General features: G+C 37.5%; 3 protein-coding genes across 16 annotated transcripts in view; 2 read left to right on the top strand and 1 right to left on the bottom strand.

Moving 5' to 3' along the window:
- The window catches only part of LOC111863331 (tRNA wybutosine-synthesizing protein 3 homolog), a 13,806-nt gene extending 12,068 nt beyond the window's left edge, over nucleotides 1–1,738 (top strand). For all 5 annotated transcript variants that reach the window (XM_023849574.2, XM_023849571.1, XM_023849572.2 and 2 more), the window contains exon 5: nucleotides 1,512–1,738. In XM_023849574.2, coding sequence (XP_023705342.1) covers nucleotides 1,512–1,616 — 105 coding nt within the window. In that variant the 3' untranslated portion in view covers nucleotides 1,617–1,738. The remainder of the gene's footprint in view (nucleotides 1–1,511) is intronic.
- Nucleotides 1,655–5,493, bottom strand: LOC111863330 (heme oxygenase 1). Of its 7 annotated transcripts, none has more exons than XM_023849568.2 (3): nucleotides 5,290–5,493; nucleotides 4,654–4,763; nucleotides 1,655–2,399 (listed from the first exon to the last, which is right to left on the bottom strand). In XM_023849568.2, exons 2-3 carry the CDS (start codon nucleotides 4,745–4,747, stop codon nucleotides 1,768–1,770), a joined length of 726 nt encoding a protein of 241 aa, XP_023705336.1. In that variant the 5' UTR covers nucleotides 4,748–4,763; nucleotides 5,290–5,493; the 3' UTR covers nucleotides 1,655–1,767. The 7 variants fall into 7 exon arrangements, with proteins under 7 accessions (XP_023705336.1, XP_023705335.1, XP_023705332.1 ...); XM_023849567.2 differs by having other exon boundaries at nucleotides 4,654–4,812; nucleotides 5,299–5,492; XM_023849564.2 differs by having other exon boundaries at nucleotides 4,654–4,812; nucleotides 5,290–5,492.
- A 37-nt stretch (nucleotides 5,494–5,530) lies between these two features.
- Nucleotides 5,531–19,566, top strand: LOC111863335 (retinol dehydrogenase 13). Of its 4 annotated transcripts, none has more exons than XM_033751018.1 (8): nucleotides 5,531–5,788; nucleotides 6,066–6,231; nucleotides 7,903–8,026; nucleotides 8,533–8,678; nucleotides 12,068–12,236; nucleotides 14,441–14,628; nucleotides 16,611–16,798; nucleotides 19,305–19,566. In XM_033751018.1, exons 1-7 carry the CDS (start codon nucleotides 5,712–5,714, stop codon nucleotides 16,650–16,652), a joined length of 912 nt encoding a protein of 303 aa, XP_033606909.1. In that variant the 5' UTR covers nucleotides 5,531–5,711; the 3' UTR covers nucleotides 16,653–16,798; nucleotides 19,305–19,566. The 4 variants fall into 4 exon arrangements, with proteins under 4 accessions (XP_033606909.1, XP_033606908.1, XP_023705348.1 ...); XM_033751017.1 differs by having other exon boundaries at nucleotides 14,441–14,648; nucleotides 19,305–19,549; XM_023849580.2 differs by having other exon boundaries at nucleotides 7,918–8,026; nucleotides 14,441–14,648; nucleotides 19,305–19,545.
- Nucleotides 19,567–20,674: the final 1,108 nt, after the last annotated feature.

Consider the following 20,674-nt stretch of genomic DNA (forward strand, 5'->3'; position numbering starts at 1 on the left):
TATATATATATGGCCACACAGATTCTCATGTGCTGCGTCTGAATGTAATATCGCTGCTGTACCTACAGACTTGTTTATTATTTTTTTTCTTGTTTATTTATTAGACAAATAGAAGGTTATACTTATTAAGTTTTAATTAGCCAAAAAGTATTCTGCAAAACTCATCAGTGGTTGTGTAGTGACTCTACCTGTCAACTGTTTTTCCAAAGGAAATGAAAATTTGTCAGTCTATTAGCAAAGTGAGTTTTTCAAATAGTCATCTGAGGTCACTTTGTATAACTCCCTGAGTACAGTGGTAAATTTCTTAAAGAAGGGTGGTGCTGTTTCACTGAATCAACCATCAATGTGCAGATTATATAGCATGTAATGGTAGGATGAATTGGAAAGAATTTGGAAGGAAGTGACTGTGATCTGTCAGGGTACCATTCCACCATTTGCCTGGAGAGACTGAGGAAAATGATGAAAAACCTCTGGCAAGATAGCTGGTATTATGACCAACATTTGAAGCTATTGCCTGCTGAACACAAGTGTAGGCCATAATGCTAGACCAGCCTGCTCAGTCCCTGTGTTTCTGTTCATAGATTCTTGCCATATAGCCTTCATATGTGCCAATCCAATCTTTCACTACGTACATGTTTTCACCCTCATGAAGTGTAGTCATGTCATCTTTCATCCTGAAAGTAGTTTGGATTCAGAAAATGATAACAATGGGAGTTCAGGTGAAATCATGACCAAGCTGAAAATTGATTACATTTTTCAGGGGGAAGATAATGGTTCCAGCCTTTGTTTGGGTGGATTCATTCATTCATTCATTTATTTACATTCCATGGATCCTTAGATGGCTGGAAGACCAGTTGATATGGAAGTAGTCAAAGACAACAGGACAAATCCCATTAATTATATATATAAAAATTAATAATACTTACTCCATAACAGTTACACATATTATCCAAGACAAATCACAATGAGTAAATCAATAAAACAGTTATTTCATTTCATTTATTCACTTTCCATAAATCCTGTCGAGAGTACATTCTTATGCGGATGTGGAGATCGTCCTAGTTATAAAATATATATGTAAAAGAATGCAACATACTAATATGAAACAAGACTACAATGATGAAACCTAAAAATATACTAATAGGCATCCAGCACATAACAGACCAAGATCGTTAATTAATATTGAAGTTAAAATATTCCTCGAATGAGTAAAATGAATATAAGGGTACAACTCTTTTTAAAGCAAATCTATATTGTTTCGTATTCCTTCATGTCACTGATAATGAAAATAGAAATTCATACTACAAAGTATCAAATCTTTTTTAAAGACCTCCTGTTCTGTTGTAGTTTCTGTTTGTCTCACCATATACATCCAGATATATTTTGAATGGGTGTTTTCATACCAGTATTTATTTAGACAGAATATGACAATTTTGCTTTTCATGAATGTGGTTGTGTGAAGTTCATAAATTGTTAGAATAACTATGTACATTATGTCTTTCTGTTTGCAGTACCTGGAATTTCTCACAAAGAAAGCAAATGAAAAAATTGAAGAAAATAAATTGAGAACTGAGAGATTCTTCTGTAATCTCAGTATCATATTAGGAAGCAGATAACAGGATATTTATATGACATGAAAAAAGTTAGTACACTATTATATAAGTGTTATTTAATTGTCCTGTTTATTGTACATGCACTGATACATGCAAAGTTACTTTAATTATATTATAAAACTACATGCATTTATTTTGCATAACATTTCATACTTCAGAATATGATGTAGTATAAGATTACAACGAGTGAAAGAACAATAATTATTGTTAACAGCTTTTTCAGGATTACTTCCTGTGCACTTTCAATACTTCTAATAACCTTATTATTCATAAGAAATACAGTTTTGCTTTCTTTAATTAACTTCTCTTTGGTCTCATCATCCAAACCTTCTGCAATTCGATTCACTGCTTCCACAAGATCCCTTTTCAGTTTCGATATACTGACAGCTCCAAAATGTGTCACTGCATCTTGATATGTCTGCTCACTTGAAAATGGTATGAACTTCTTGACCACAGCACGTTTTTTCCTAAGAATTTGGCCACCAGACAGAAGACCCATGTATAAATGGTATATGTATGCAATAAGTTGGTTTGGATCAGAACTTTGAAGTTTCTTCAAATGGATTAGATATTCTGTTACACTGTCCCTGGGTTTATAAGTCTTCATCCAGTCAGGGCCCAGGTAGAAACTTAAATCCTTCTCAAATGCTTCTGTCCTCTGCATACCTTCAATATGAAGTTCCCCAACATGAGTGTCTTTTAAGGATACCATGGCCTCTTCAAGGCAGCGAAATATTTCATAAAATACCAGCAAACCTTCAGCCCACACATGGTTGTCTGAAAGGGCTGTAAAATGAAAAGACTTCTTAAGCATTTTCAGACACAATTAGAATTAGAAATTAAAATTACCTCATTTTAGACTCTGTGTATTATTGATATTTTCAAGTGTTACAGTGTGACTACAGATGAGGTTTGGATTGGTAATTGGATGTATTGCACTTACAGATCGTAACTACAAATAACTACAGCCACTATCGCTAATTCATGCTCTGCAGTTCATTACAGCTATTACTAAGACTGCAGTCTGATGTTTCTTCACATGTCTTTGCCTGGTAACGGCATTTTGGTGAAGACGTTCTTAACAGTCTTGCCAAATTTTACTGAACTGGTTTATGTGGACATTTTCTACAGGCATGTTTTGAAAAGGAAAGAACCATTCCAAATCTTCATAAACCAAGTCATATCCCATAATAAATACTAACTACAGTTCACATATCTACTTCAAAATATTATCAGTAGGGGACATGCAGTACTGTAGTTGATTGAGGCACTGTGCTACAAGCCGGAAGGTCGCAGGTTCGGTTCCTTGTGAGGTCATTGGACTTTTCAATTGACCTAATGCTTCCAGCTGCACTATGGCTCTAACAGGAATGAGTACCAGGATTCTTCTTGGGAGTAAAGAGTGGCCAGCGCGTAAGGCTGACAACCTTACCACCATCTGTGAGCCGATTGTTTAAAAAATGTGGGAGCCTTGACATCTCACAACACTGTGGGCCTCAATGACCTGTTACAGGGATAGCTTTTACTCATAAGAGTATCCACAATGCACCAAAGCAAAACACTGCTCACTCATTCATGACCTGCTGCACAACTTAATGTTCATGCAACATAAACTCTGGTAACCAAAAGTGGCATAACTTCAAGACCTTTTATATCACCATTAGAAAACGTTTTTATATATGTAGAAGGATAACAAAATGAACTAAGTTTTTTTTTTATTTGTGGTGTATTACTGTGCCATGAGCTCAATTTGTAACACTGCATACACTCAACCTGTAATTTAGCCCTTTCCATGAGCACTCTCAGCCTGCCTTGAGTAACTGCAGCTCTGGCTTCTGATATTCTCCCTTTCAATGCATGTAACAGTGTCACTTCTGAGTGCACTTTGTCCCCCCCCCCCAAATAAATTGATTGAACCAAGAACAGATGAACACAGAGGCCAAGAATTGGATGTGGGCCATCCATCCATTCTGAAACCAGGCATTCAATGACTGCCTCATAAAATTACCAGAAATTGGTGGTGTGGGGTGTGTTATCTTGTGAGATAATGTCAGCACATTCTTCAGGCTGTGGAAAAACGCAGTACTCTTGCTGGCCCGAGTAGTATTACTGTATACTGTTTTTCCAGCAAGTAATGAGAACCAATTATTTTGGTGCTTGTGAGTGCACATTCTTATACTAGGTATTTTTTAGGTAGACTCTTAACTCCACATAAGATAATTATGCCTATTTATGATCCCTGATGCCTGGAAATTCTGTTTTGTCAGTAAGTAAGACTGCCCAGATTGATATAATACATGTAGAATAAAAACATGCGATTATGTTAGTTGTTAAGTCAGTTTTGTTGCTGTATGTTGCTGCATTCGGTAAATATGTATGCTCAAAATTTGAGCATGTTAGTTGATTTTCCTTCACTCTTTTTTCACTGGTGTATGATAGGAAAAGGATGATTAAGTAATACAATCCATATTTTGTAAGTGGCATAATGCATTGGGCCTTTATTACTGTCATTGAATTCCCAGAAAGTTGCATTTGAGTGTTTAGTATGTACTGAACTATGCTGTTTCCTAGTTGGATGGTCTGGGGGCAGCTTATCAGTTATTTCATGCAAATGTTGGCTTAGTACTTAAGTTAGACCAAACTTTTCATTTTTTTTTTTCACTAATCATCGCCTCATTCATTATATAATGTGCTATTTACAATGTTGGGGGCATGTGGCAGTGTAGTTGGTTGCTGTGCTGAAGTATAAGCTGGAAGGTTTCGGGTTCAGTTCCTTATGAAGTCACTGGATTTTTCAGTTGACCTAATTCTTCCAGCCACACTGTGGCCCTTGCGGTCAACTCAGCCTCTTAACAGAAATTAGTAGCAGGAATCATCCTGGGGGGTAAAGGGTGGCTAGTACATAAAGCTGACAACCTCACTGCCATCTGTGAGCCTACTATTTAGAAAATGTGAGAGCCTCAACATCTCACAACCTTATGGGCCTTTGCAGCTTCATAGCTTTACTGTTTAGTGTTCTTAAAAAAAATCCAGAACTTACCAAAAGCAAGTTTGGCGTTGACTAACGCGTCACTGATTGCATGAATTTCCCTGGTTGCTCTTCTCATTTTCATGGTGAACGTTTCCTTTCCCATTATTAATACAGCTTTTCTGTTTAACAGTTTGTGCTTTAGTGCTGTATTTCGAGTTTACCAAATTTCTGTGAATTATGGAGAGTTCTAGCTTATTGGATATACCGCCGTGTAGTCCGTTCAAAGTAAATTAACGTTTCGGAAGAACATGTTGCATGCATCTTTAGGGTCGAAGAATAAGCCCAGCAAGAAATCAGGGTGGCAAGCACAAGCCGACCTGCTATCACGCTGGTTTATTGCTTGGCTTATCTTTCGGACCAGAAGATGGAGGCAAAATGTTCCTTCGAAACGTCAATTGACTTTAAACGGATTACACGGCGTTACATCCCAGAAGCTGGAACTCTTCATAAGCATTGCTATGAAACCCCCAGATTTATTTGAATTATTCTTACTTAATAATAAATGTTTAAACACTCTGTAAACCAAATGAAACTTTGAGACGCTCGCAATACAAATTACGCACCATAACGATTAGTATTTTATACTACGCATCCAATAATGCCACGGTGATTAACGTGTAGCTGATTCGTGGTGCTTTCAGTTACCTTGCTTACGTATAAAAATGACTGCCGTGTGTTTATGTACTTGAGCCGTGGATTATCAGGAGGAGACTTCAATAACGAAATTATATTTTTATTTTCGTCAGCACAACTTCTGTGTTGATTACACCATACGAATTACTACTATATGTTTGGTCTCTTGACCCTCTTCACCATCATCCGAAATCCACATTCACTGTTGGCTGCACTGCTCACACCAATACGGTGACTAGTTACATGTAAACATCTGATCGCTCGTGATTTTTGGGCGGTGAGAACGTGGTAATGGTGGTAACCGTGATATAGACAGGTTTTCGAGAACCTGTAGACAAGTATTAATCGGTATTAATTACTTAGTTGTCATTCTGAAGTATTGTTTATTAGAGACATTTAGTCTGAGGGGCCGGAGGATTGAGGAAAGTTTGAACATGGTGTGGAGTCCACCGAAAAAAGTTGTTTATCTGAGTGCCGCAGCGACATGCGCTAGCTTGGCGTGTTTGATGAAGTAAGAAAGAGGAGTGTTAGGAGCAATTAATTGAATTAGCCATAAATAGCAAAACCGATTTAAGGAATATAAACTTGTTTTTGATACGTCGGGCAAGGTTAAGAAAAAATGAATTATTTTTCCAAATTCCAGCTGAAGAGTTTGTTATTTAACAGCTGCTTAAGAAGGGCTCAGCGCCGTGGAGTTAATATATCGTAGATTTGTTACATGACATTCTGTAATTGACACTGAAAACCTGATTTAAAGCGAATAACAAAAAAGTGTTTTTTTTTTTCAGGGATTATACTGGTGGGAGAAGGTATGAAGGATCGCATCGTATAGACAAGAAGGTTGTTATCATTACTGGATCAAATACAGGGATTGGAAAAGAAACGGCATTTGAATTGGCAAAGAGGGGTGCACATGTTGTCATGGCTTGTAGAGATGCAAGAAAGTGTGAAGTGGTAAGAAAAGCTCTGAGTTTTCTATTCGATTTGTGTTGAAAAAGAGAGTACAGAGTGAAAATATTTTCCTTCAGAATATGGTGGTCAATGCATTTATGGTATCTTTTCTCTGAAATATAGCAGCAGTTCAGATTTTATTCCGTTATCTTAGTGTTTTACTTAAGCTTTCAGTACTTAAAAAAATTGCACCATTGTATTTTAATTATGGAGCAACAGAATTACTTAATTATTTGAATTGCACAAAATATACATTTAGGTTCATGTACAGTACATGTTAAGAATGTTTAGGAGGAGATTGTACTGTACACATCTCTTGCACAGAAGATTTACTGAAAATTTTGCCGTCTTTGAAAGAGCAGACTGTGAGCAGCATGGGATATCACTGTTATCAACTTCATACACTACTCTCAAGGTTGAGTCTGCATATAGATGAAATTATTCGGGATCATCAGTGTGGGTTTTGACATAACAGGTCAACTACAGATCAGATCTCTTGTGTTTGGAGAAGAAATGGGAGTACAGTGAGACATTACATCAGCTATTTGTAGACTTTAAGAAAGACTGATTCAGTTAGGAAGGAAATGTACAATATTTTCATAGAGTTTGGGTTAGCTATGAAATTAGTTAGACTGATTAAAATCTGTTTAAATAAAAGATGTAGTAAAGTCTGTATAGGTAAACATTTGTCTGATAAATTTCCTATCCATAATGGTCTAAGACAAGGAGATACTTTATCGCCAATCCATTTCAACTTTGCTTTAGAATATGCCATTAGGAAGGTCCAGGAAAACCAGGTGGGACTGAAATTCAATGGGACACATGCTGATGTGAATCTACGGGGGGATACCATAGATACTGTAAAGAAAAATACAGAAACTTTAATTGTTGGTATTGAGGAGGGTGGTTTAGAAATAAATGCAGAGAAACCTAAGTAGAAGGTTTTGCTGTCTTGCCACCAGAATGCAGGGCAAAACCATGACATAAAGATACAAACAGATCCATTGAAAGTGTAACACAGTTCACATATTTGAGAACGACAGTAACAAATCAAAACCTGATTCGGGAGGAAATTTAGATGAGATTGAATTTTGTCTTCTTTTGTCTTCTCATCTGTTGTCTAAAAACATAAAAGTCCAGAGATAGGGACTAGCTGTATCTATTGGACCCGAATGAGTAGGTTTTACCTGAGGATGGGGGACAGAATCCAGTCTTCGAAACCTAGTATTTTGAAAAATAAACAGGACGATGGATAATGTCCAAAAACATAATACTTGTAGCAGTGTACCATCATCACAAACTTGTAAATCTTATAAAAATTAGAATATACAAAACTGTAATTTTGCCTGTGGTTCTGTATTGGTTTGAAGCTTGGTCTCTGACATTAAGGGAAGAACACGAACTAAGAGTGTTTGATGATAACAGGGCACTGAGAAAAATGTTAGAATGAGATGAAGTGATGGAGAAAACTCCAGTAACTCCATAGAATTCTGAGTTGTGTTAACACACATGTTGTTCATTTGTTTGTGCACTCGAGAATGTACAGGCAAGACAGAATATGTGGGTAACCATTAATGTGTATTTTAGCTTGTATGCAAGATTATAAAATATTTGTTCCAGACTTCTCTGAGATTTATGTTACTGTAATAGGTTTGCCTTTGAGTAATTATACAGAGTTTGATTTTACAGGCACGACAAGATATTGTTCTTAGGACTAAGAATAAATATGTGTATTGCAGAATTTGTGATTTAGCATCACAGGAATCCATAATACAGTTTGCAGAGAGGTTTAAGTCAGGTAAGTTCTTGTTGTGATTGCAAATACAGTAATGTATTTCCTGATTTCACAGTGGATTGCAGTAATGAAATGTATCCGTGAGGATAGGCCATTTAATACAGTGACTTGGCAATGGAAGGAATTCTTCTGTTCACCACCATGTCTGGACATGCTCTGGGGACCACACAGCCTTCTCTACAAAGGGCATTAGACACTCTTCCTTGGGGAGGTTATCAGAATTTGAAATGTATAATGCCAACTTTAAGGATGCATGGCTCTTTATCTCAGTCCCCTAGCTCTCTTCATAGTGTGGAGTTTTTAGCTCTGGCATAACAGTGGCTCATCAATAGCTCTTTCAGTGTTCTTGCCTACTGCATGTTCATTTGTTTTTCTCAGAATTAAAAAGAAATAGTGGATTACAAGAAAGAAATATGGTATTTCACTGCTCAACTACCTGATATGTTTGTAAGTACAGTGTCATGTTTTAATGTACAAATTATTTTCACGGTTTGTTTTATCTGTTACAGAACATCAGCGCCTTGATATCTTGATAAATAATGCGGGCATTATGAGATGTCCCCACACGAAAACAAAGGAAGGCATCGAGATGCAACTTGGTGTAAATCATATGGGACATTTCTTATTGACGAACCTGTTAGTAGATAAATTAAAGGTAAGTGTACATGTTGAAGAAAGCAGTCTTCTGGGATTTGGCACCATGTATATGTGCCAAATCCCAGAAGACTGCTTTCTTCATAGTCACCGCCGTGAAAGCCTCAAATCTTACAAATGTACATGTTGTTTGTAAGTGCATATACATCGATATAGAGGTCTTTATATAATGCAGAGCACAAGATATGGAATTTAGTAAAATTCTTAGCTTTTCTTCATGCTCAGAACTTAGCTTTTTGTTTGACATTTGAAAGGGCTGAGTTGTAATGTGGTCTTGCTACATGGTGTTTGTAGACCAAGCTGTTCTGGATAGCTAAAATATTTAGTTGCTTTTCCAGAAAGCAGTTTATTCTACTTATATCAGTGCTTCTCTTTTTAGCATGTGGGGGAGGCAATTACATGGTTTTCCCCTCATAACATGAATCATATTAGAAGGAACTGTAGTAATATGGCTTTTTTATAATTATGGATTTTCCTTCTCTAAGGAATAAAACTGGTAAATCAAGCTGTGCCATGTGATTACATTTGTCTGTCCTTATGAAGGCCTATTAGAAAGTTCTAATACTTGTAAGATTTGAGGCTTTCACGGCGGTGACTATGAAGAAAGCAGTCTTCTGGGATTTGGCACNGGTTAACACCACATATACACGGTGCCAAATCCCAGAAGACTGCTTTCTTCTAATACTTGGTTCAGTAATTTACCCTCAATGTGCATATCTTTCACACTTTCCTTAAAGTAACATCCCTGTGACTGAGTAGCTTGGTTTCAGTAATCGTGTCAGTTCTGTAAGCCTGGATAAAGTTCTTTCACAATGGCTGTCAGTTTCCTTGTTTTGTTTTTAGTGATGCCCTTATTGTCATATTTCTTGATGTACAGCTTTCGGTTTAGGTAAGAGGAAGAATTCCCAAGACACCAAACTGGGGAGTAGGGAGAGGATGTGGTTTCCTCAGGGATGTGTTTCATCAGTTATTTAGCTACAAACAGCACAGTGCAGGGATACATCAGAATTTTCATTTGTTTTTAAGTGTTTCCTTCTAACCTAGATCCTTTGAACAGATTATATGATTCAGAGATTGACTTCCAGGATCATAGTTATGGTGAACTGATCTTTGTGGTCGAAAAAGGTGCACAACATGAGCTTCAAGTTTCATTGCCCTCATTCTTTTCTCGGTTGCTGTCCACTGGAGCAGTTGTTACTTTTTTGTCCAGGTCACAGGCATAACTCCAAGATTCATCACGTTATGCATGAAGGGGACCGGTGTCACCTATATGATGTGTAAACTTTATGAGTAGTTAGCAGATGACAGGAGGTTGCCACTACTGAACAGTGTTGTCATCTCAGTTGTGCCCTTAAGCTTTTTATAGTGCTTGAAGAAACGCATTAGTCTCAGAACTTTCTGGTGGGCCCTTGTGCAGGTATAATCCATGTAGTGCAGTGGAACACTAATTCTCACTGTTTTCATTCTTACTTTCATGAAGTATGCTAACAGCTATGAAATGCGTAATGCACATTGTTGACTTGATGAATCATTTCCTTCTTTTTGCTGTGTTAAGATTATTTGCGAATTATGAGTTTTAAATACTTGACACATGAATACAAAGGTTTTATATTATATTTCATCATCCTTGCAGTCATTAAGAGAGGGACAGATCTGAACAGCGGTACCCATCTAGCCAAAGCAAAGGAGAACCAATGAAGTGCAAGAAATAATCTTTTTTATTTTCTCTTCATAAATCAGGCGAGTTGTTGACATGAGTAAATATGGTAATTCCCATATATCTTTTGATTCGTACAGTAATACGTGTCGCATATGTAGTGGTATTTATGTGGCTATGGTTTAAAAATGAGCCCTTCCCTTGAAATAGGATGTTTTAACCAATTTAGAATTATCACAATTATTTTAGAAAAAAGGATAAATTGTGGTAGTACATCATTATTTAAAGTCACTTGCATAGGATAATGAATTATGAGCGGTGAGAGAGAAGAAAATTCTGGCCTTTTATCTGCATCATTCGCATCTTTTTTGGAAAAATTTAATAATGATGATGTTGTATTTTAGCGTCCTGTTGCACTGATTCGTATCCATAATGTGTATATATTAACCGATGTATTTTAGTGCCATGTTGCACTGATTCGTATCCATAATGTGTATATATTAACTGTCTTATTTTAGTGTCCCGTTGCACTGATTTGTATCCATAATGTATATATATTGTGACATGTTGACCCCTACCTCCCCAGCTGCACGTAGCTGTAACGTAGCGCTCGCGTAATAGGCGAGTAATCACCCCGCATCCTGGTAGCTATGCAACGCGCAACAGCGGTGACGTCACCGAGGGATATTGTGGTTGCTAGGCAGCAGTCAACAACTCCGGACAGTGTGGCTAGCAACAAGGCACCAGACGACAATTGTCCGATCAAGGCTACATAAGGAGCAGCGAAGGCTATTCACAGTCAGTCAGCGAGTCCTGGAGCTACCACCAAGTGAGTCCTCGAGCTACCTCCGAGTTAGTTCCGAGTTAGCCAGCAACTAGTCAGTTGTATTGTGGCATTTGGAGTGTACTAATTGTGATACTGCAGATAGCAGTAATCGTAAATCTGTAATTTGGGTGATTGTATGAGCGAATGTGAAATAAAATTCGCTATATCAAATACGGCATGAAGTTATTTGTCGCGATATACGCCCGATACGCAACAATATTAATACACATTTTATATCATTTTATAAATGGACACTTGATGGCAGGCAGTGCAAAGGTTTAACATGATTAATACACCCGAGTACAACAGAATGATGCCGGAACATGTAGTGTGAAGTGACAAGTGAAATTGTATGCACTAAAAGACGGTTAATATATACACATTATGGATAATGATGATGATGATAATGATGACAATAATAATAATAAAAAACCATCTTGATCTTGCTGAGACTGACATGAGGCGAATACATACATATCATATGATGGTACTCATTCAGTAATTTATATGCTAAAAGGACAGAAGGTAAAAGTGTCAGTCATATGACACTGTTTCATTCAAGATCTGTATGCTTCCTTTCTGAGCTGCAGATTATTGGGTCATAACTTTCAATTCAATTACTTGGAGTTTCTTTTGCCTTTAAGTTATCTTTATGTGATTTGGATTCATCAATCCAGAGATGCTTTTCATTTGTTTCTCAACTGGCATGAATAGACTGAAATGGACTGCAATGTGTGTGTGTGCGCGCGTGCGTGTCTGGAGACTGAAATAAAATTGGAGCCAGTGACAGAGTGGAATCTTGACCAGTGAAACAGCTACACTGGAAGGTTTTTCAAAGTTTTAAATTGTATTCTACAAGAGTGAGCATTATACTTCTAGTAATGTGTTGCACTTTCGTTTTCTATAGGCATCTGCTCCAAGCAGAATAATTAACGTGTCAAGTGTTGCACATCATAAAGGTAAAATCCACAAGGAGGACCTAAATAGTGACAAGCACTATGATAAGGCTGAAGCCTATTACCAAAGCAAACTAGCCAATTTGCTGTTCACCAGAGAACTAGCTAGAAGATTGCAAGGCAAGTGTCCTCTTTCAGTTTGCTGTAGGTCACTTGTTTCTGGCCTCTTTTGGGTTGCAGGCCTCAGCTGCCAAAACTCTCAAATCTCAGAGTTGGATATACTGGAAAGAAAAGTAATTTTATTTGACATGCCTAGTAAGACTCCTGCGCCAGACAAAGTACTAGTAATGCTAAACACAAGGTATGTAGCTGCTAAAAGAAAATGTAAAGATACAAAGGAAGTACCTGTTGTCATTCTAGAGAAAGTTTGACGATGTTCATGTCTTTTTATATCACAGAATCTGATATTTGAAGATTGTGGATCTTTTTGAGCTAGTATTGGCAGCATCTGATTTGTGTTACATAGCAAAATAATGTTCTTAACATGTTCAAAGAAGCATAGATTGTGATTAAAAGAAAATGTGTTTTGTACTTACTGTGATGAGATTAGCAATTAGTACTAAAATTAATTATTACCTTAGTCAAAAGTTTTTGATACATTAAGTTTTCGAAGAACAAAATTCGCTTAGTGGGGGGTGGAGTCCAGCTTTGTCCACTTGGTACGGCAGCCACCGATTGGTCTATTGTACCTGCCCCAGCTGATTATGATGATGGAGAATTTGGTGGAATGTAAATTGGCAGGGGAAACTGAAGTACTCAGAGAAAACCCGCCCTAGCGCCACTTTGTTTACGACCACAAATCCCACTTGACCAGACCCGGGATTGAACCCGGGCCACCACGGTGGGAAGCCAGCGACTAACCGCTTGAGCTATGGCGCGCCCTCTTCAAAGAATAAAAGTTGCTATGAAAACAGAGTCATAAATCAAGTAAAAGATTTGTTAACCATCCTGTGGGCATGAAGAATTTTCTGTGTAGAAAAATTTTTTTGTAGACATTTGATTCATGACTGGACTATCTTCTCCTGCAAACTCGTTAATAAGTTAGTCTTTAGAAAATAATATTAGGGTTCTGCCATCCACCATTTTACATTAAACATTGTTTTATATGCATGATTATGAAATTTATAATACTGTGGCATATAGACCTGTTGCTAAGCAATGACTCTGTAAACAGAGGCTGTTGGTAGGTAACATCCGCAACATACATGCACACAATATGAGAACAATGTTTTCTATGTGGTCCACACTGCAACTGTTGCTATTCCAACAGTGGGGAACATGCTTTTACAACAATAGGGGAGCTGTGTTTTCTGCATGGTGTGTACTGAGGAGTTATCTTGAAGATGGTGCTACAGTTAAGTTGAAAGTTAAGGTGTGGATTGTTAACCAGCGGGCGGCTATGATAAGAGAACCTGAATGCAGGAAGCTGAAGAATCTCTTTCAGTAGAAGCTGTTGCTGGGAAGTGTCTAGTGAAAACATTGCAGAGGAATAGCCAATGTTGAGAGCTGTTACCAAGCAATGGCTGGTAAGGCAGACTGAGAAGACAGCGTGGAGTGATTTGTAGTGTGGAAATCAGCAATAGTGCTGCTGTAATTACTTGTAGTTCTCAGTGGTGTGTATAAGGGGTCAATAAATCTATACCCCATGTATGTTAACACGTCTAAAATGTGACAGTACATTAAAACCATGTTAATAGAAATTTAGAGAAGCAGATTAAATTTTTAGCCTACTTTCCTATAGTAGTCTTATGCAATCTCCAGTCTGTGAATACTCTCTCCTCCATTAAATTTTGAATGGCTGAACCAGACTATGTTGAACTTGGTACATATATCATGGCACTTGAGCCCATCTCAGTGGTGTACTTTGTAATTCCCTCCCACAATTTTGTATGTCTATATGTGAATCTCTCCAATTATTCCTAGGCAAAGGCTTGGTAAAGTTTATCCCTCAGTAAACGTGTTACTGCAGCAACGAATACATGCAACAGTAGAAGAATTGTTGGACGAATGTGTCTGTGTATCCCCCTGTCGTTGCTAGGTAACAACTCAATAGAGACATTCCTGTGACACTGAAGAATCGTTGGAGGCGTCATTTTGTTTGCGGTCCAAGCTGTACCAATGGAAAGTAGGCTGTTAATTCTCCCAGAACTTCTTGTTTCTTCTCAACTGCATATTCTTTCCCAGTAAAAATGCTTATACTCATAAAAAGGTAAAGGCAATTCTGTCCCTGTAACAGGCTGTGAAGGCCCTTAGGGTTGTGAGATGTCGAGGCTCCCACATTTTCTCTAGACAGTACTCATTATAATATAATTTATCCTTGACAGGAACTGGTGTAACAGTGAATGCTGTACATCCTGGCATTGTGGATACAGAGATTGTACGACACATGAGTTTCTTTAATAGTACACTGTCTGCCATATTCCTCAAGCCATTTATTTGGATGTTCATCAAGAGTCCTGGGCAAGGAGCACGAACTACAGTCTATATGGCTCTAGAAGAGTCTCTAAAAGATGTAAGCGGAAAATATTTCAAGTAAGTTTAATGTTATCTGAATAATAATAATGTAATAATGGTGGCCTACATGTATACAATCTGACTTCATAAGAATAAGTAACAGTGATAACTGTAAAGGGATGTTATTGTGGTTGTTAAATATTTGAATTGTGTGGTTATAAACCTTGGTAAATGGAAAGAATCGCCATATAAATAAGGTTTTCTGTATAGCTGGTCCTGACAGGGAATGTAATGAAATTTTCCCATGAACTCCGATTGTAGACCACCAATATAAAATTTAATAGAAATCTGTTGTTGTTTTGAGGGTAAAACATGTGAATGAACATGAGCATCATGTGCATTCACTTCATGCATGGAGTGTATAATAAAATGATGCCCTAACCATTTGAGTAACAACCTCCAGATTGCAACTCAGACATTTTTGTTAACTGGAACAAAGAATATTCACTCATGGAGCTCAGCCCTTTTTGAGAAGCCACCAATTGTGGAGTGTTTTATGGAATGTGAAGGTTCATTACCATGTTCACAAGAGCTCTTCACTGGTCCCTGTCCTGAGCCAGATCAATCCAATCCATACCATCCTATCCTATATTTCTGAGATCTGTTTAATATCGTCCATCCACCTACACCTTGGTCTTCCTAGTGGTCTCGTCTTCTGGCTTTCCCACCAGTATTTTATATGCCCTCCTCTTCGACCTCATTCATGCTGCGTGCCCTGCCCATTTCATCCTTGACTTGATTGTTATAATTATACTTGGAGAGGAGTACAAGTTATGAGGCTGCTCATTATGCAGTTTTAACCAGGCTCCCATCACTTCTCTTTTCTGTCCAAATATTGTCCTCAACACCCTGTTCTCAAACACCCTCAGTCTATGTTCCTCCCTTAATGTCAAGAGACCAAATATCACACCCATACAGAACCACAGGCAAATCTGTAGTTTTGTGTATTCTAATTTTTATGTTTTCAGACAGCAGATGAGAATAGAAAACTTTCTGGACTAAATGGTAGCAAAAAAAAAAAAGTAAAGGTATCCCTATACCAGGCCGTGTAGGCCCATAGGGTTGTGAGACGTTGAGGGTTCCACATTATCTAGACAGTCGGCTCAAAGATGGCAGTAAGGTTGTCAGCCTTATGCCCCAGCAGTGCTTTACTCCCCAGGAAAATTATTTAATTAATTCCTGGCACTTATTTCTGTTAGAGGCTGAGTGAACCCCAGGGCCATAGTGCAGCTGGAAGGATTGCGTTACCAAAATTCAGTCTCCTCTTAATTTCCTCCTGAATCAGGTTTTAATTTGTTATAGTCATTCCCAAATATCTGAACTGTGCCACATTTTCAGAACATCTGTTAGCTACCTTTATGTCATGATTTTTCCCTGCATTTTGGTGATATCTGTTGGTGATAACTATCACAGTTAGTGATATGTACAATTACATCATTATTAAAATGTTATTAATTACTTACGGTTTTGTTTGGTTTGTTGGCTGTGGCTGTCATGAGTGTTCTTGACGGAGTGGTAGTTTTTTGTGTTCTGGTCCACGATCACTGTCATTGTATGTGTCTTCGTGACATTGGTTTTGTTGTTACCTAGGATGTAGGATGTGTTATGTGATGCTGTCTGGTGTTTGTTTCTGGTAATGCTTTGAATATTGGGTTATGCATGTCAGTGTTTTTTGTCCATTTGCAGGTTATCTTTGCTGATCTTGTATATGTGGTATCTTTCCAGTGTGTTTTAAGTGTTTCTTTTTCTACGTGTGCTTATGATATCCATAGTATCTGTTATGGTTCTGTATTTATGTCCTGTTTTTAATATGTGGGGTGAGTATAATTGAGTTACTGTTATTATTTCTAATTGCTTGTATATGTTCTTTTTATATGATATGGAATGCTCTGACTGTCCTATGTATTTGAGCAGGCAGTCTAAACATTTCATTTGGTAGATGCCGCTGTCATCGTCTTTAATTATTCTACTTCTGTGTAGCAACTGCACAGAAGAGGAAGTAGCACCACAAGCCAAGGATGATATAATGGCACAGTGGCTGTGGGCTGTCAGTGAGAAGTGGACAAGACTCGATACAATAAAGTAATCAGTAATTGATATAGAAGAGGAAGCCAAACCAGGAATACCAAGGATAGTATTTTACTGGAACAGCGGCACATAAAATTTAGGTATATAAAAATGCTCTAAATTTCATCCAGACAGCACATTTCTCAGTTATTTCATTCTACATGAGGCAAACTTTAATTTTCTACATTCTTTTATGATATATCTCAGGTCTACCAGAAACCTTTGTATTACATTACATTGCATTGCATTCCATGGATCCAAAGTTAGTCAAAATGACTGTAGGATGTGGAATATGTCATATAAATACAAAACATATGTACAGTCCCAATGGAGTTCTCACACATCCGAATTCGTCTGAAAATGTTCGTTATTTGTGATGAAGTTTAATAATGGATATATATATTCACAAGGAAAAGTTAAGATCAGTAGTCCCCTAAATAGATCTCTACATGAGATCTATTGTATTTGAAATAGATCATGATAGATTCCACCCATACTTGTCACTGGTTTATTACTTACAGCATATCAGTAGTTTCTTTTTAAGCAGACTTTCCTATCAAGAAGTATACCAAATGAATGAAAATGTAATGTTCTCTAGTAGTTTCTTTCCAAATAGAAATTAATATGCATAGTACACAGTTAAGCCTTCATTACTCTTAATGCAAATAACATGTGAGATGTACCTACCGGGGTTAATATAGTTGGATAATTAATTGAGAAAAAATAATTTTGATCAAAAGTTGTTAGTAAGGCTTTTGTTAACCTATGTTGTATAGATGTGAGAGAAAGGTTTCATATTGGTGACATCTTTCATCTATAAGATTTTGGTATGACTGATAGCTTTCATTTTATTGCCCTTTTTCATATTGAAGACACTTTATTTTTGTAAGAATTGTGCAAGTAATGTTGCATATCATTGTATTACTGTTCCTTTCCTTTTTAACTGCTTATATGCATGTATTCATTATTTCTAGCAATAACTAGTTTAGTTTAAGTCAGCCTCCTATCCAATAGGTACCATAGGCTCTTTTCTCAGGGGTAAAGCTGACTACTCACCTGCTACGAGGGTCGATCAATAAGTACCCGTGTTTGAAGACAGGTGGCGTTGCTGAGGGAAGTTGGCTTTACCGTCGTGTACTGCCATCTGTCAAACGACCCCATACTAAATTTCAGACTGATTCATAGGTTAGTTTTTATTTGGCAGCCAGTTGCATCAGACGTGTTTTGTCTTTCTTGATACAATGGAGAAAGTGCAATATCGATCCGTAATTCGCTTTTTATTTTTGGATGGAAAAACATGCGAAGAAATAAAAGCGAAGTTGGATGCCGTCTATGGGGACCCTTCACCATCTATGACAACCGTGAGATATTGGTTCAACGAATTTAAACGTGGTCGTACATCTGTTTTTGACGAGGNCCCATTTGGCTAAGAAAAAGGTGCTGTTTCACCACGATAACGCACCAGCACATTCATCTGGAATTGTCGTAGCCAAATTGCATGAACTGCACTATGAATTGCTGCCACACCCACCGTACTCGCCTGACCTGGCTCCCTGTGACTTTTTTCTGTTCCCCAACATGAAAACATGGCTCGGGGGAAAAAAATTCAGCTCAAACGAGGAGGTTATCGCCGAGACAGAAGCGTATTTTGAAGAGTTTGACAAATCGTATTTTTTGGAGGGGTTAAAGAAATGGCAGAAACGTTGGGAAAAGTGTATCGACCTGAAAGGAGATTACGTTGAAAAATAAAAAAAAAAAAAAGTGAAAAACTTGTGTCTTTATTCCTAACACAGGTACTTATTGATCGACCCTCGTACTAGTGCTGAGGTCAAGAACAGTGGAGCTGTATGTCTACTTTCCATATGTCTTCATGGTGTAGAGCTTAATAGCATAGGCACAGCTTTACCTTACTTTTACCTTTAGGTAAAGAATTGTTACAAAATGCTGAAATGAAACATCTGCAATTAACAGATTTTTTAAAAGTATTTTATAATACTTTTATACTCAGTTTTTAAGTAATATAATTATTTTCCATTAGAACTTAATTAAGGATAATACATGTCTTCTTCAATGAGAATACAAGTGAAAATTAACATTTCATGTTTGTAGTTAAGCATAGTTTATAGTTCCATATTTAATTTGAACCTTTATAATCTGAGAACAGTGGATGTTAAATCCCTTGATACTAAGTGGCTGCCAGGGTAACAACATTAGTATTGAAAAATTCAACACTTCACGAGCTGGACCACATGCATGCATTGTTACAGTACTTCAAAACATGAATGATAAAGGTTAATCTTGATTGTGTAGTAAATTTGCATCTAAAGTATGGAAGGCTCGCCGTGAACCATATCACAAGATTTTTTATAAAGTGTATCTGCCAGGTTGTCATCCATAGCCAGCTGTGCTAGTTCTTTCAGCTCACAGTCTCTGGAATATATAATAAAGGTATTAAATCAGTAGTGTACAGGATAGAATGTACTTTAACAATTCTCGTACTCATTTAACATACATATCTGTGGGAGATTTACTCAAAATATTTTTCAGAATCATTGTCCACCTCTGGTGCAACTGCTACATAGAGAGATGTTTGTGCTTCTTGTTTAGGGGTCGTCATAAAGAGCCATATCCATGGGAACATGGCCACCTTCACCTTGAGAGAGTTACCCAGTGTGTCTTGTTCCAGGATGCAGTGCATTTATGGTGACATGTGTGTCTACAAATAATGTTAATCATTTGAAATAACAGTAAGTTCTGTAGTATAGTATTTGTTATAAATTAAGAGCAGAATAAATTAAGAAAAAATGCACTTTTAGTTCACATTCTTTTAGTGTCCTGTCCCCTTTCAAAATCATATGAAAATACTGATAAATGAAACAATAATTCTGCTTATTGTGTTATAAAATTATGAAACTTGTTTCTTGCAGAGTACAACAAAGATCAAGGAGGTTCAAGTAGGTGGAATATGTTAAAGGGTATGGGGGCAACAAGAAATGCATTATGCATAGAATATATGAGACTGCTTGAGACTGAGATTTACAGGGAAAACAAAACATGTAATATTCTCATGGAAAGAGAGCGTGTGACAGACTTGAGGTATATATGACAGGATAATATTAGAATTTATCAGAGTTGGAATACAGCACAGTATTGATCTTTTGTGATGACAATTGTGCAGTGTTAGATGTTGTCACAGCAAGGAAATCTTTTGGCCAGTTCAGTACATTTAAGCTGCCACCAAGGGTTTAGGGAATTACCTGATTCAATTTGTGTGTGTTTAAAAGGGAGCTAGGATAGCATAGTCAGTATAGCGACTGGCTATGGGCTGGACGACTGAGGGTTCAGAGTTTGAGTCCCAGTAGGGTCAAGAATTTTCACTTCTCGTTGAGACCAGCTCTGGTGTCCACCCAACCTCCTACACAGTGGGTACTGGGGGCTCTTTCCCAGGGGTACAGTGGCCGGCGTGTGAAGTTGACCACTTACTTCCAACTAGTGTCAAGGTGAAGAAAATGTGGATCTGTACATCTGCTGCCCAATATGCCTTCATGGTGTAGTGCTTAGTTAATTAAGCACAGGGACAACTTTATCTTATATAGTGAAACCATGATCTATTGTTCCCAGATGTATCGCTTTCTCAGATCCATTGTTCAGTTGCTATGGTCTCTAAATAATTCCTATGTAAACTATGGGAATACAGTCCACATCAGTTGTTTTTCAGTTTATCATTTTCCCCACGTGTTGGTTAGTATTTAGTCCTGAAGAATGTTAATCCTGAATTGCGTTTTTAAGAAAGCGCAACATCACACAAATGTTTGTTAGCTTTGGGCTATGTGACCTTGAGCCCATCTTACCTACCAGACAATGAGCTAGGGGGCTGGGGAGACCCTGGTCCAGCTGGAACAACTTTCCTGTATGTTAGTGTGAATCATTTCAGTTCATGCTTTTGCCTAGTTGAGTACACAGTTCATCATGTGTTT

The sequence above is a fragment of the Cryptotermes secundus genome, unplaced genomic scaffold, assembly GCF_002891405.2.
Source record: "Cryptotermes secundus unplaced genomic scaffold, Csec_1.0 scaffold159, whole genome shotgun sequence".
Taxonomy (NCBI): domain Eukaryota; kingdom Metazoa; phylum Arthropoda; class Insecta; order Blattodea; family Kalotermitidae; genus Cryptotermes; species Cryptotermes secundus.